Source organism: Bicyclus anynana, chromosome 12 (assembly GCF_947172395.1).
Source record: "Bicyclus anynana chromosome 12, ilBicAnyn1.1, whole genome shotgun sequence".
In the NCBI taxonomy this organism is placed as follows: Eukaryota; Metazoa; Arthropoda; class Insecta; order Lepidoptera; family Nymphalidae; genus Bicyclus; species Bicyclus anynana.
The window spans coordinates 7,533,778-7,549,506 of record NC_069094.1 but is presented as its reverse complement, the minus strand read 5'-3'; the positions used below and the strand labels follow the sequence as shown (position 1 = coordinate 7,549,506).

At 36.3% G+C, this 15,729-nt stretch overlaps 1 protein-coding gene across 1 annotated transcript in view; it reads right to left on the bottom strand.

The window, feature by feature from the left end:
* LOC112042848 (uncharacterized) overlaps positions 1 to 15,729 on the bottom strand; it is a 232,794-nt gene that overhangs the window by 181,818 nt on the left and 35,247 nt on the right. The window contains exon 2 of the mRNA XM_024078022.2: positions 9,952 to 10,125. Coding sequence (XP_023933790.1) covers positions 9,952 to 9,997 — 46 coding nt within the window. The 5' untranslated portion in view covers positions 9,998 to 10,125. The remainder of the gene's footprint in view (positions 1 to 9,951; positions 10,126 to 15,729) is intronic.

Below are 15,729 nucleotides of genomic sequence, written 5' to 3'. Positions count from 1 at the left end.
TATTAATAATTTATTTATTTTGCTATTATCCGCGAAAAGCCGACGAACCCATGCGACAACGTCACCCAGGTTGACCTGGAGCATCCTCAGGAGATGTTGACTCTACATTTGACTTTGCAATTGCACGTTGTAGAGTCAACATCTCCTGAGGATGCTTCGGTTTCGGTGTGAAACGTATGTAGAGAGTATTTTGTCGGACCTGGGTGACGTTGTCGCATGGATTCGTCGGCTTTTTGCGGATAATAGCAAATTAATAAATTAATATACATTCATGATGAACTTCCACAAAGTAACGCCTGACTATCCAATATTTAAAAAGAAGTCGTACGTCCACCTGGTGAGGGGTCGACCAACACTGCGCTTTCTAGCGCGGGGTCGCCATTCCAGCACCTAAAGACCCCAACTTCAATCGGTTCTTCGAACTATGTGCCCGTACAGCTTTACGACTCGTTGAGCTGTCGGTGACTTTGGTTCTTCTGCGTATCTCCTCATTTCTGATTCGATCACGCAGAGATACTCCTCACATAGCTCTTATGAGGCCCATAGTTAGCGACCAAGTCTCGGAACCATAGGTCATCACGCACTGTTCGAAGACTTTTGTCTTCAGACACTGAGAAATTTCGGACGAAAAGATGTCGCGAAGTTTCCCGATTGCAGCCCAGTCGAGTTGGATTCGACGCTTCACCTCTTTCTCGAAATTGGACCTACCTAACTGAGGCCCATAGTACCTATATATTATTAAAAAAAGAAAATGAGAATTTAAAATGCACGCGCAAAGCAGATGATAAGGGTTTGCCGCACTCATTAATGCATCGTCATTCGTGCACCACTTCGCTTATGTAATGGAATTTATAACGTGTTCTGGTTTTTAATCAGTTTTTCTTACCATTGAAAAATGTTGGCAACTAAGGTCTTCCGTATTCAAGAGCTTACTTACTAAATCTAATTGGTACGAGTATTGCGGGACAGAAGTTCTGTACTATAATTTGTGGAATAAATTAATTTAAAACTCGAGTTATGGCGATCAGAAACGAGTGATGAACACTAAAACCATTTATCTATTGGTAGTCTGTCTGTCTGTTAACATGTTTCCCTGGATCGACTGAACGGATTTTCATGCGGTTTTCACAGGTAAGTAGAGTAAACTAAGTTCACGTAAAGTAACGTCCAAGCAGGCTTTGTGAAACAAAGCCTATAAGCTTGGATGTTCAGAAAACAATATCAACTGATTCGCAAGCGACAGTTAGCAGCAAAAGTAAATTATTCACTATATACTCGTAGGTACCATTGTCGTACTAAAAATAATATCTATTGCAAAAGTATCCATTTTCAGTAGACAAATATATTCCAGTTGTGGGCATCGAACCCACTGCTTTGGATGCAGAAGGCAGTGTTATTACTCCCTGCGCTATTCGGTCGTCACAGATATTTATGACTAGCGTATTCAGTTTTTCACAAACCCCTCGGGGACCATGGATTTTTCCGGGATTAAAAGTAGCCTATGTGTTAATCCAGAGTAAAATCTATTTCCATTCCAAATTTCAGGCTTTATATTAGTGTGATTTGTGATTTGTGATTTGTGATTTGTTGTGTGATGTGTTTTGATTTGAGTAAAGAACACTTAGGTAGTAAATAGTTTTCAATCAAGTTCCACCAACAATTCCCAATCACTAATCAGCAACAAGAATGCGGAATGAATTCCAATTGAGTGTAAACCCAAGTTAATTGTCATCAATAAATTCCAAACCTAACTAATGGTCGTTGATTTTAGTGAACGCTATGCTGGAATAATAACCAAACCGCATAGTTTTATTAAAACAAGAAGAAGAAGAAATACTTTATTGCACACAAAAATACAATTATAAATTAAAACATTAAAAAGATAATTTTAACTTAACATGCAAAGGCGGCCTTATTACTACTATAAGTATTCTCTACCAGGCAACTCGTGACGATATTACCAGATATTACACCCTACAAACAACTTTACCTTAATATCGGTGAATGGTTACATTACGTTGTGGATGTCCAGGCAACTTGTACGAAACGATTTGCATCGACATTTCTTTTTCGTACAGCAAAAATATCGAATGCCTTTCCGGCGATTGTGTTTCTAGGCACACAGTAATTTAAACATGTCAACATAAACATTAGTATACAGGAAGAAAATTTTTTTAGTGCGGATATTTTTATATTTTGTACATAAACAAAATTTAATGATCACGTATTTTTTCTTTTTTTTTTTTAACTCAAAAATAACAAAATTATCGTTTTAAAAGCTATCGTATCGCTTATCGTAGCTAAAGTTATTTACTTTTGAACAGAATTTTAGGGTCACCCTATTGTGCGTTTATTTTATTTTCGTTTGATACCTAAAGGACGTCACCAGATCACTTTTAAGCTGAATATATCTTGTTTAGTAATAATATGTACATTATTTTGTTATTTTAGAGACATAAAATAAAAAAAAAAATTACATAAAATGTATCGAACTGTTTGTAGATTTATATTCTATTAATGATACAGAACCACGAAAAAAAATATCCGCACTAAAGACCGAATCACCCTGTATACAAATTAGTACCAATAGATAAGGATCATGCTATACGTCCACAAAATATTTCAGTAGGTAATGAATAAAGCCTGTGTTGTGTTAATTTAAGCCGTTTCTGAAAGAACTACATGAAAGAACACTGGCTGAAAAACCTAAATCTTTATGATATTCTTACATCGTCGGGCTAGCACCGCCTTCAAACTGATCATCAGTTAGTACATAATATGATATATAGAACTTAGAATGATAGTATTTTTAGCTTTTTAGTTTAGTCAGTCTAATTTTAATGTTAGATCGTTATTGCTTATGCTTATTGCTTAAAATGGAAAATAATAAAAATTTTAATAAAAAAAATAAGTTTTGAAGTCGGTTGTATTTTTTTTATTATTTTCCATTTTAAGCAATAAGCATAAGCAATAACGATCTAACATTAAAATCGGTTCTGCTGTTCCAGAGACAACAAACTCACAGACAAACATTTTAAATATTTTGTTTGTATTTTAGTATCCTGTTTATCCATATGCACTTCAGAAAACACTGTTTTCAAAGATAATATACATTCAACGTCTACAGAATATTTTTATTATTAGGAAAATTGGAGGTCCTTGGAATAAATTGCTTAGAAACAATTGTAAGTTCTTCGTTAAGTTTATGTAACTAGAACCAGAAGCAACTATGCTATAATTTCACTAAAACGAGGGACTTGGTCAACATGTCAACCCTTGTTGATTGATACTGTTTCATATTTAATATTAGTTTGTGTTTCAGCTGCGAACAAAACCCTTGTCATGACCATGGGATAGCGGAGCAATGTCGCGTGCCGGCGTTATTGCTTTGCCATAAAATTAAATCTTTACTCCGCGCCACAAAACAAGTCCTGTAGATGCGGCGTTAATGTCTTAAATGAAGCTCATTGTAATTTGGTAATGGCCGTCTTTTTGTCATTTGTGTAAGCCGCGGGACTTCTTTCGTGGCGCGGAGTCTATTCTTTCAATGACCAGTAGAGAGCACATAAGGTGTTATTTTGCGCTTTTTGACTTTAAAAATATACAAAGGCTTTTAAAAAAAAAACTACTACATGCTACATTTTGGCGCAGTGGGTATATGACTCTGCTATCTGTGGGTTCAATTCCCACAACTAGAAAATATTTTATGTGAGGAATATTTATAAATCTTAATATCTATCCAAATATCTAATTAAAATCAGCTATCGTAGTAGGTACCCATAACAGAGGGTATACGCTTGCCGGTAGGGTGATAACTAGCCACGGCGGAAGCCTCCCACCAGCCAGACCTGGACCAATTAAGAAAGTCTCAATCGGCCCAGCCGGGGATCGAACCCAAGACCTCCATCTTGTAAATCCACCGTGCATACCACTGTACCACGAAGGCCAAAAAAGTCAAAAAGTGGAGCACATTTTCGTACTTTTGAAGTCGAACAGCGAAATGTAACTTGTTTTTTTTTTAATTTTTACCTATGAGATACCCTATTGTATAAAAGATTCTTGGTAATCGCCAACATTATATTTTGAAATTTTTATCACAAAACAAGGAACTCTAAAAATCAAACAAAACGAACTTAACACACTTATTATTATTATTATTATTATACTCGTATTGAGTTCGTTACATCTTTTCCTTAGCAAATAATCTTAAGGTAATACTTATAATTTAGTAAACAAGTCGTATTCAGTGATTCATTAAAATTATCTTCTAAATGCTTTGACGTCAGTATCTGGGAAATACGTCTTGGTAAAAAATGTTGTATAGATTGCACGATTTTAATTTTTTAATTTGCACGATTAAAGTATTTAAAAGTACCGGTTTGCTTACATAACTTGATCTCTCAAAATATACTCAGAGGCACAATAATTATTCGCCCACTTTCATATGACGTGAGTATATTAAAGTGGGCGGATATTTGTACCTCTGGGTATATATACCACACGATTCTGTCAAAATTGATCAGTTTCTCCCTTTTCTTATACAGGAAGAAAATTTTTTTAGTGCGGATATTTTTATATTTTGTACATAAACAAAATTTAATGATCACGTATTTTTTCTTTTTTTTTTTTACTCAAAAATAACAAAATTATCGTTAGCTAAAGTTATTTACTTTTGAACAGAATTTTAGGGTCACCCTATTGTGCGTTTATTTTATTTTCGTTTGATACCTAAAGGACGTCACCAGATCACTTTTAAGCTGAATATATCTTGTTTAGTAATAATATGTACATTATTTTGTTATTTTAGAGACATAAATTAAAAAAAAAATTACATAAAATGTATCGAACTGTTTGTAGATTTACATTCTATTAATGATACAGAACCACGAAAAAAAATATCCGCACTAAAGACCGAATCACCCTGTATATTTATTATACCTACCATAGTAAAATAAATATATATAAGTAAAGGGAGAAGACAGAAAAAGAATAGTAGAATTTATATAACGATCAATGATATCATCATCATCATCATCATCATCCGATGGATGTCCACTACATGCTGGACATAGGCCTCATGCATGGACTTCCAAACACAACGGTCTTCTTGGACACGGTCTCGAGCCGCCAGCATGCAACGGCTTTATGCAACTCGCTTGATGTCCTCGGTCCACCTATAGCGGAGGGTCAAGCAACACTGCGCTTTTTGTTGCGGGGTCGCCATTCCAGCATCTTGGGTCTCCAACGCCCGTAGGCTCTTCGAACTATGTGGCCTGGCCATTGCCACTTCTCCTTCGCGAGTCGCTGAGCTATGTCAGACTTTGGTTCTTTTACGGATCTCCTCATTTCTGATTTGGTCACGCAGAGAAACTCCGAGCATAACTCACTCCATCGCCCGTTGAGTGATTTTAAGCCTTCTAATAAAGCACATAGTTAGCGACCAAATCTCGAACCCGTAGTTCATCACTGGCAACAAGCACTGTTCGAAGACTCGTCTTCAAGCACTTAATAAAAGAAATCTATATTTGCCTAATCACTTAAATTACTTGTTACAGGTGGGCAATAATTCATATCTGTTTGACATAAATTTCATTACATTATCTGTGTCCTACTGACAGGCGACAGTTTTAATAACGATTTCACACTAACTTGACACATCTAATGAAAACAAAAAATGATATTTGATAATCATTCATTGAGTGATCCGACATGACAGCTCGTGTTTGCAAAGACTACTGACAATCAGTGAAATACGCATCAAAGAGGAATAAATTACTGCGATTGGCGTGAAAATCATGAAGTTAGCTTATTTTCTCTGTTGTCGAATGTTATTTCGGCTAAGATTCTAATGGAGTGATGTAATAAAATATTCAAGATTTTAGTACATTTTTCAATTTTCGGATATCTCCTTTCAGGAAAAAGTTTAGTATAATTTGTTGTTTTAAATTAAAAGGGTTAGAGTTGAAGTCTATAGCGACTATAATCTTAGATAAAACAGGCGAAATGACAGACGAAAATATATTTTACAAGTGAAATATAATTTTAATTTTCGTGTTATTTCAACCGAGAGAAAGTACCTAGACAACCAATAACGTATTTCCATCATTCACGAGTAAAGCGAGCACATTTGAGGTAGCCAGTGTGTACCTATTGATTGCAGTGCCGGGCGACTGGATTCAATTCCCGATGCGACTCCATCATAATTGTGCCAACTGTATCGGTCGGCGGAAGTCAATTTCAAATAAAATGAGTAGCGATTGAGAAGTATGTTGTAATAAAAGATTTCTTTGTTTTATTTATTATACAACACTAGCAGACGCCCACGAATTTGCCCGCATCCCCGGTCCTGGTCTGGAATGAAATCACTACTTTATCAATAATGAAATCACAATATCAACACATTAATAATTAAATCAAAGCTGCACTAATAAGATCTTACCAAATTTGGCTAGGCAGGGAGAACAACACGAGCAGAGAACGGAGAGTGTTGATCGATCGTCAAGAAATTTCTTTAACCCTACATCCTGTAGTCACTTTCAAGTTCAGGATTCTACTCGGAGTTTTTCTCTCTACCACGCGATGGACCCGGCACCCGCACGGTGAATCCATGAAATAATATCTTCGTCTCTCTTTGTTCCCAATAATGAAAAGCTTAGAGACTAGAGATCGTTGACCATATACAGCCTGAGCAGAGTAATCTGTGGCTTTTACGACATTTTTTTCGCAGATTTATAATTGGTTTGTTTATTATGCTTAGTGGTAGATAACAGAAAAAATAAATACAGCTTCAAAATATGTTGCTTCGCCGCTTTGGCACACTGGCAAACCTTTTAAGCAAGAAAAGTGATAAAAAAAATTCTACAAGAAACATTAACCAATTTAATTAAATAAGCCAATTATTTAACCAGATCTTTATTTATACATCATCTCATTATTCCATAAACGGATATGGGGGTATACCTGGGTTCCCGGGGCCGACGTTGTATTGGCTGGTGGTTTAAAAAACAGACTTTTAAACTTTCTAATTCCCGCATTTTATCTACGTGAACATTTTTAAGAAGATATTCCATCGCCGACTATTGTAGATAAAATATATGAATGAATATCTCACCATGCGTTGTCCGTTATAAATCCATAAAGTTGCATTGGGCACCGTTTTTTATAAAAGCTCTCAGAAATTTTTCAGAAAGCATCATATAATTTATTTTTATTTTTTCATTTTTATTTGAACCAATTTACCCTTGACAAATTATTCTGAACCTGAACCTTCCTCATAAATCACCCGAAAAAAACTTTGAAGGCTTTAAAATTATTGAACAGGTTTGTGCGATTTATAAGATTATTAGTGTTTTCATATGGTTTATAAATTTAATTTACTTGATAGACCTTCGTTTTATGCACAATAGATTTAGCAAATATAATTTAGATATTTGTTTACACAAAATATCCAAAGTTACGGGACGCCGTAAATCGTCGAGGGAATCCTCCTAAATCCTCCGCCGCTACGTCCTCAGTAATGAACCCATTTATTCGCCTATCCGAAACTCGATACAGGAAATGTAGGAGATTTCAAAGAAAAGCTTATCGCATCCGAAGCGCTTGTTGACGCCATTCATAGAACGTCGCCTTGATTGAAAGGCAAGTTATCGTCTAACTTCCTACTGCGTGAGCATATATCTTTATGTATACTGTACATACCAGTAATATAACTTTAAATATTAATATGCGGTCAAGCAACATTCACTTGGAGCATACAAGTAGCTTAAGTGCTTTATGTTCTGTAACTTCGAGCTTAAGTGTAGAGTTTTGGTGCTCAAAATTTTACTGTGTTTAGAATTAATATTATAACTAAATAAATCCTATGTTTTAACAGAACCTATGTTGAAACACTATGTCATATCTATGTATGTATACTGGTAATTTAGTACAATATCTTGCATAAGGAATATTGTATACCGTCATCTATTATTCATTTACACATAGGTTGCCTGGTTAAATTGCGGCCGAATTAAATTATTAATCTAATAATAATTGGCTGTTTGCATTTGCCTAAATAAAACGCACGCACTTCACTATCTGTGCAAAAATGACAAACGTATCAAAATGTCATCATAAGGAAAACAGGCAAACATGCAAATTCAGAAAGTGTGTTCAAAGTGTGTTTCCTCGCAAATGTGTTATAAATAAAACGTCGTATGACATACGTGCGCTTTGATAAATAACACATGAGGGTACATATTTTTACTGATCGATCTTAGACCAATTGGTATGTAAGTAATATAACTTAAAATAATAACATACGGATTCACCGAGATTCACTCTGAGTTTATTGTTTTAAAGTATCATGATTAATAGGAGTAACGCAAATATGTGAAAGTTAACTTTAATATTATTGTTCATTATGAAAAGGTTTCTTTTTTTCTAGCAGACGCCTGCAGTTCCACGCGCGTAGTTCCCGCGGGAACACGGGGACAAAAGATAGCTTATGACATTCACAAGTAACGTTTCTATAGATAAAAGAATTTTCAATTTCAATAAATCTAGAGACCCCCTACAATACCACAAACTTTACCTCTTCATAATATTAGTATAAATAGATAACTAAGTATGTTGCTGTAACTGAGGGCCTAGTGGCAGATTAATTTTGTTACCGTCACGTAACGTAAACGCGAATTTCTAAGGAATTGAAACAGCGCCATCTAGTGGCACTACTGCACAACTATTTCAATTACATATAAAATTTGCGAAAACGTCAACGTGATAGTAACAGTATGAAAATATTGAAAACTCCCACTAGGCACACTGGTCTATATTAAGTAAACTATAGTATGTTTTATAATACATCAATTTATTACAATGCTTGTATTATATAAAAAGTACATAATATTATAAAGTCTCCTACTACCACCACCTTTATCAGACTTGGGTAGATGTTAGATAAGGCACGTAAAATTCAGCAAGATTTTTATAAATTAAGGATTTGTATGCCCATTTACTGGTGGAGTCTTTGGCTGAGGCAGAAATCCTATCAGCCAATATGAATGGGCTAGCCGCCTAGCGTTCACGTACAACATTGGCTTTAGGCCAACAGAGGCGTACCCCGAGGAGCAATTCTGGTTCTTCGCCCGACTAATTATTGTCGCTCTGAATGGATAAAGCGCCTACCTTGGGCTGTAATAAAAGCTACTAAGTTGTAGTTAAGCTATTTTACACACGCCTAATTAAAACTGAAATACATTTATACGGATACAGGCTGCGGCAGTCTTGATTAGAAGTCCTTACAAAAAGCTTATGTTTAATAGACGTCTATCGGCTTGAAGATAAATGATGGTAATTTCAAAATTTGTGATGAGGTTCAGCTTCAGGCAATACACGGTGTACCAAATAGCGGAAGAAAAAAGTCTGCAGGTAAATCCCATAATAGCTGCAGACCACTTGTGCAGCCGCTTATGGTTAGGGTGTGAAATAAATTATTAAGTAGAATATTAGAGCATCGATTACATGTACTATATTAATGATGACAGGATGATTTTTTTAATAAAAATATCTACTAAGTAGATTTTGGTTTGCCCAAAACCCGAAATCCATGTGAACTGGTCTTCGGGAACAAAGAAAACGTGAGACGTCATAGGACGACATGAAACATCGACATTATTTTGTTTTCTTTATTTCTTTGGAACGTATGGTAGACACCTGAACATCTCCAAAATGGAGATTATTCACCACCTCAGAGCATCCTCGAGTAGGTACTTCGGTCACATTACCAGGAGAATAGAAAGAGATAAGCTTGTTATCTCCGGCAAAGTGGAACGAAACCTCGCGTACGTAGTCATACGTTGGTAATTGGTCAAATCAAAGCAGCACAAATCTCGATATTACACGAAACTCTGCAAGTCGCGAGCCTCATAGCTCGACACTATGCGGACAAAAGTAGGTGAAAGCTAAACTTACATTTCTGTGAGTCTGTCTTGTGCGGTGACTTCTTGTCTCGCACCATGGCTGCGGGGGAGCGATGTGGGCGCGCGTGCTGCGGGGAGGGGGGCCGGCGCGGGCAGGCGCTGTACTATCGCCCGCGGCGCGAACCCCCGCTCATCCCCACCGTGTTCTCGTGGTTGTGCCACACTCCTGGAAATAAGATTCTTCTATAACACAACCATTAGATACTTCTGCAGTCCTAGTATCACGCAGCACGGGCGACGAGAGAAATACAAATACCAACCAATAGCGGCGCAATAGAAAATCTATCTATCGCTCTCTATTTCCTTGCGTTCAGACGAAAGAACAATATTTCTTTTTCCCCCGCTATTAGTCGCTGTTAGTCTATTATCTATAGGAGATATGTCGTTGACGCATGCTAGGCTACTGAGGTCTTGGTCCCTCGTTGTTGAGTCGCACAGCGAAGATGTGAAATGCCTTTTCAGCTGCTGTTTTCTCTACCTATAATATGGATAGGATATCTTCAAGACAACAGTAAACAGGCCACTGCCTATTCGCTAGTAGGCGTCTTCTAAGCTACCGCGAACCTCCGCAAGGTGCTTCTTTGTTTATCATCAGACATTAGCAACACGTTGGAAACGGATGGAACGAGCTATGTTAGGAGTATCTCTGCGTGATCGAATCAGAAATGAGGAGAACATACATGCCAGAATTAAGTGTCAACTCTGCTTTATCACATCGGCCATGAGTTGTCAGGGGAAAACTCCCTAAAATAAACCTATATATGCCAGGATCAACAAAGTCAAAGTCAAAGTCAAAATTCATTTATTTCAAATAGGCTTAGTTTACAAACTCTTTCGAAACGTCAGGTAATAATAGTAAACTTAAGATAATGGTGATAATAATTTTTCGAAAACTTAAAATTAAAGTTACGAGGGTTCCAAACGCGCCTTGGTTCGAGAAGAGCCCACAACAAACTCAGCCAGGTTTATCCTTTTTTAGTTTATCACCATTTTACGATAGGTATATAAGTAGCCTGTCATGTAATACATTTCATTTTCAAGCAATTTTGTCATTTACGTAATCATTGACACTATAATATGACTTTTCTATAAGCTTACGTTTAATAAAAACTTTGAACTTATTGAGAGACATGCCAGTGATTTGCAAAGGATGCTATATCATTATAATATTCAAGTGTTATAGACAATGTAGTTTAACAATAAATGTAGATAAAATTAAAAAGCATGCTCGCTTCATCGATGAACCGAAATGTTTATTGGAGCGAGAGAATTCATTAACCTTCCGGCAAAACGATCAAAGCGATTCCGAGCCCATTTGCCTTGATGTCGCTGTGCGGCGCTACACACGGCGCACGGGCGACTAATCGCTGATGACGGCCGCCAAATGAATTACAAGTAGATGCTGTAACATGGCTAGTAGACTACAAGCCCTTGAACAAAAATTACATGTGAAATGAACCAACATGAATAACGCTTAGAAAGTTGTTACTATATCAAAAAATAACTCTGAGCACTATGCCGTCATTGCTGAGCGGTACAGGTGAGTACGCGAGTGAAGAGTAAGGCTTGCGAACCTTATCTTTCGACTCCTGCGCTGGAAATATGTACGGCGTTTACGGGTAAAGTATCTGTATATGTATACAAAAGGAATTGCACAAATGCCGTACAGTAATAAATGACCTATTTTGCTTCTGCAGTTGTCGACATTTGTTCTGAACATCATTTTAGTACGACACTAGGATTTTCGACATTTATTTTTAATCATCTTTAACACTATAACAAAGCCGTACAATTATAATTAGTCGTAATTCATCATTTGTACCTGAGAAATTCCATTCACTCGCGTACTCACCACTGTACCGCTCAGAAATGACGGCATAGTGCTTAGAGTTATTTTTTGATATAGTAACAGCCTTCTAAGCGTTATTCACGTTGGTTCATTTCACAGGTAATTTTTGTTCAAAGGCTTGTAGTCTATAGCTTATACGAGTATGTAACGAGATACCGACAGACAAAATGTAAAACATGTTTACTAACGCCAGTCACATACGCTCAAGTCTGTTTAATGGTGTGGGCAGTGAAAAAGATATCGAAATAGATAGCTTGAGTCTCCTCTCAGAATGGCAATAGTCCACCACCCAACCATAGGTATACGTATGGCAGAAGCAAGGCCTTTTTCTTTTATTCAATGACACTTGACATGACATGACACTTAACACATTAACTTGACGGCGTCCGTGGCGCAGTGAGTCCCATTTTGCGAATACCGCTACATTATAATACTGATACCAATTCACAAATCAATAACCGAATACGTGTGATCCTCCAGATCGCTAACAAAACATAGACTCGAATTGAGAACCTCCTCATTTTGAAATCGGTTAAAAATAACTAAAAAGGATTCAGATTTCTATATAAGAAAATAACTTAAAAATATGTCCTATTGTTAAAAATATACATGATTTGTATTATTTTTAATTGCCTAATTAGTCTAGAAGTCTGTCTATTTGGTGACATATCACAAAGCCCTGGGTTAAAGTCGGTCTAATTATCCATCTTCTTTCTTCTCGCATATTCCCGTTACACGGGGTCTGCGTTCTCATTCAATTGGCACCACTTCGAACGCTGATAAGGTGGACACCCTTGCCTCATCATCTTCTTACTATCTCGCTTCATCATATCAGCCGATCGACGTCCACTGCAGGATATAGGCCTTTTGTAGGGAATTCCAAACATCACGATACTGAGCCAGCGAATCCTCTATAATATCTCGCTTGATTAGTATATAAAGATTGATTTTAGTTTTAACCTCGGTTGCCACCTTACAGCAAGCCATGGTCCTCCTAGAGACCCGAGTGCCACTGCTGACCAATAAATGAATTTTTCCATTAACTCCAAACTATAATTTAATGCAGCCACGGCCGAAGCCTCCCACCAGCCAGACCTGGACCAATTAAGAAAACCTCAATCGGCCCAGCCGGGGTACGACCCGTGGACCTCCGTCTTGTAAATACACCGCTGCGCCACGGAGGCAGTCTTAATTCCTCAGCCTCTCGCTCTATTTATATTACACCACTCGCTGCTATTATAAGTAAGTAGCTTACAGGAGTTAAGTGCAGACCATCCATCAATGTTATCGTATCGAAGCGGCGCCTCAGCATTCGAGCCGGTTACCGTATTTTACGGGTATTAGCACCGCCTAATAAACAATAAATATTCTTGTAACCTCTAGGTCACTGGACACGCTACAACACGGGGCTTGTTATGTAAAGATCCAAAATACAATATACGCTGGAAAATGTTTTCCTGAAACCTAATATACTTCAAATGAAAGATGTTTGATTCCCTATTTCAGTGTTCTAAACCAAAATTTATCAAAATTGTTCCAGCGGTGTGTAAAAAAGTATAACAGACATATAGATTTAATTTCTTATTTACAATATTAGTATGGATTTAGCAAATCCAATCACAACTTTTTGTGTCAATACACATTGAACACACTTTCTGAAAATTAATTTGCACCTTTGCCTGTATCCTTAGGATGACATTTTGATACGCTTGTCATTTTTGCCAGCTGCGTTTGTTTTTTTAGACAAATGAAAAATGCACCAAACACAGCCAGTAGTACTAATAAAGTAAATTAATATTTTCGTGTTTCTGAATTCTGATACAGATAAATGGTTGACATTTATTGTCAAAATTATTAAATTTAAAGAATTAAATGTTTTTTTTTTATAATTTATCTCACAAAGTTAATTTTATTCATAAAATGTTGAGTACTTTTCTGACATGAAAACTCTTTGCCAAGATTTAAAAAAGTACCATTTGTTTTTAGGCGGATGATAAAGGTTTTATATATATTACATTACGGCACATGTGCATTTTACTTTACATTACATTACATTACGGCACATGTGCGTAATGAGATACTTTAAGATATTGAAATTGGTGAAACAAGCGATACTTTACGAGCAAATGTGTTATAAATTAAATTTAAGTGTGTGATTTCAAAATAACTGTGTTTTCTCATGTATGTTAGCAAACCAAACTTTGTAGATCTCGAGAACTTTCATTGTTTATCAAGTCAATATTCAGGACAAGTTAATATCTGTCTGGTCAGCTATATAGTTGGTAAGATAATCTAAAGCTTTTGATGAAATGTATAACAAATAGCACGTAAGAACTTTAGTTTAAAGTAAACTTGGCAGCCCAGAATCAGTGAGCAAAAGTAGCTTACGGCGCGACGGCTTAAAGCAGCGCGCATCGATCACTGTTATCTTTCGAGACATTCTGACACCGTCTACCGTCTACCCCTTTACGTACCTACCCTTATATTATGCAGTACTAATCTTGCTTGAGTTCAAGCAATATTTGTTTGTTATGAGATCAAAAGAGGTGAAATGCGAGAGAGTGTGAAAGGGAATAATTTTAATCGATTTCACAAATAAATAAAAAAATATATAACATTTAAAGCATTTAAAACACCCTGTTGGTTGACGAAACTTATTAACGTATTATAGGACTCAAAAATGATTGCAAATATAAGAAAACTAATGTCGAACAAAGGTTATGATTCACAACGCTTGTCAGGACAACTTAATTAACAAATCAAACTGTTACCAAAATAAGACCCTAGAATGGCAGAGAATGACCGTGAGTGAAGTCACGTACTTGTGAACGATGTGTGTAGGGTTAAAGGTACCTTTGATTGTCGACTAACACTCCCCTTTTCCACTCAAGTCACTCTCCCCGCCTATCCCAAGTAACCCATAAAGAATTACACAACAAGAGACGTGGACGGCTCGAACGCCTCGAGTACACTGAAGCCAACACGAGATCGGACGACGTCATATCCGTCACAGACTACTATTTCCTACACTATTTATTAAAAACATGTAAATTTAAAAGCGGCGATAACAAACGTGGAGATATTACGTCAATGTTTGGAACAAAACTTTACCAAAAATAAAAAAATTCTATTTTTTGCAAAATATTAAAATATCTGACATATTTTAAACATTTATAACACCCTGTTCGTTGTCGAAACTTATTAATGTGGAGATATTACGTCACTTTTTGAAGCGAACAGCGAATGTATCATTATTATTGAATTTCCCGGGAAGTTTACAGACTAATTGAAATTGAGTAAATTAAAAAACAATTTGATGCAGGTCGTTCAAAATCGTGGTGTTTTTATGTAAAAAAAATTCAGACTTTTTTTCCACCACTCGACCAATCCGACCTTCGACTCCGACTCAGTCCTCGTTTTTTATTTAACATATAAATCTTTATTTCGTACCTACACTAATATTATTAAGTGGTAAAGTTTGTGGTATCTTAGGTGGTAATCTTTGAATCTACTGAACCGATAATGAAAATTCTTTTACTACTAGAAACACAAATGTATGCGACATCACTCAGATCTGACAGAAAATCCTCTACGCACGTTTCACCCCAAAACCGGAGCATCTTCAGGTGTTGCCTACAACGTTCTGAATTTAATTAATGGTTATTAATTGAACAGCATAAGCCTAATTACATTGGCTTTAGTGTTGTAATTGAAAGCATTTAAGCCTAAAGCCTGATTTCAAATAACATCTGTCGGTATTCTGTACAAAGGAATTACATTATTGCTTTACCAAAACCAAATTAGGATTCCGTCTAATTTATTTAGTATTGATTATTAATTTAAGCGTGGTTTGGAGATAGATTAGGTGCTTTAGAAATGTACATTTATTAATGAAGGCCAGGTGGCCTATTTTCTATTTTA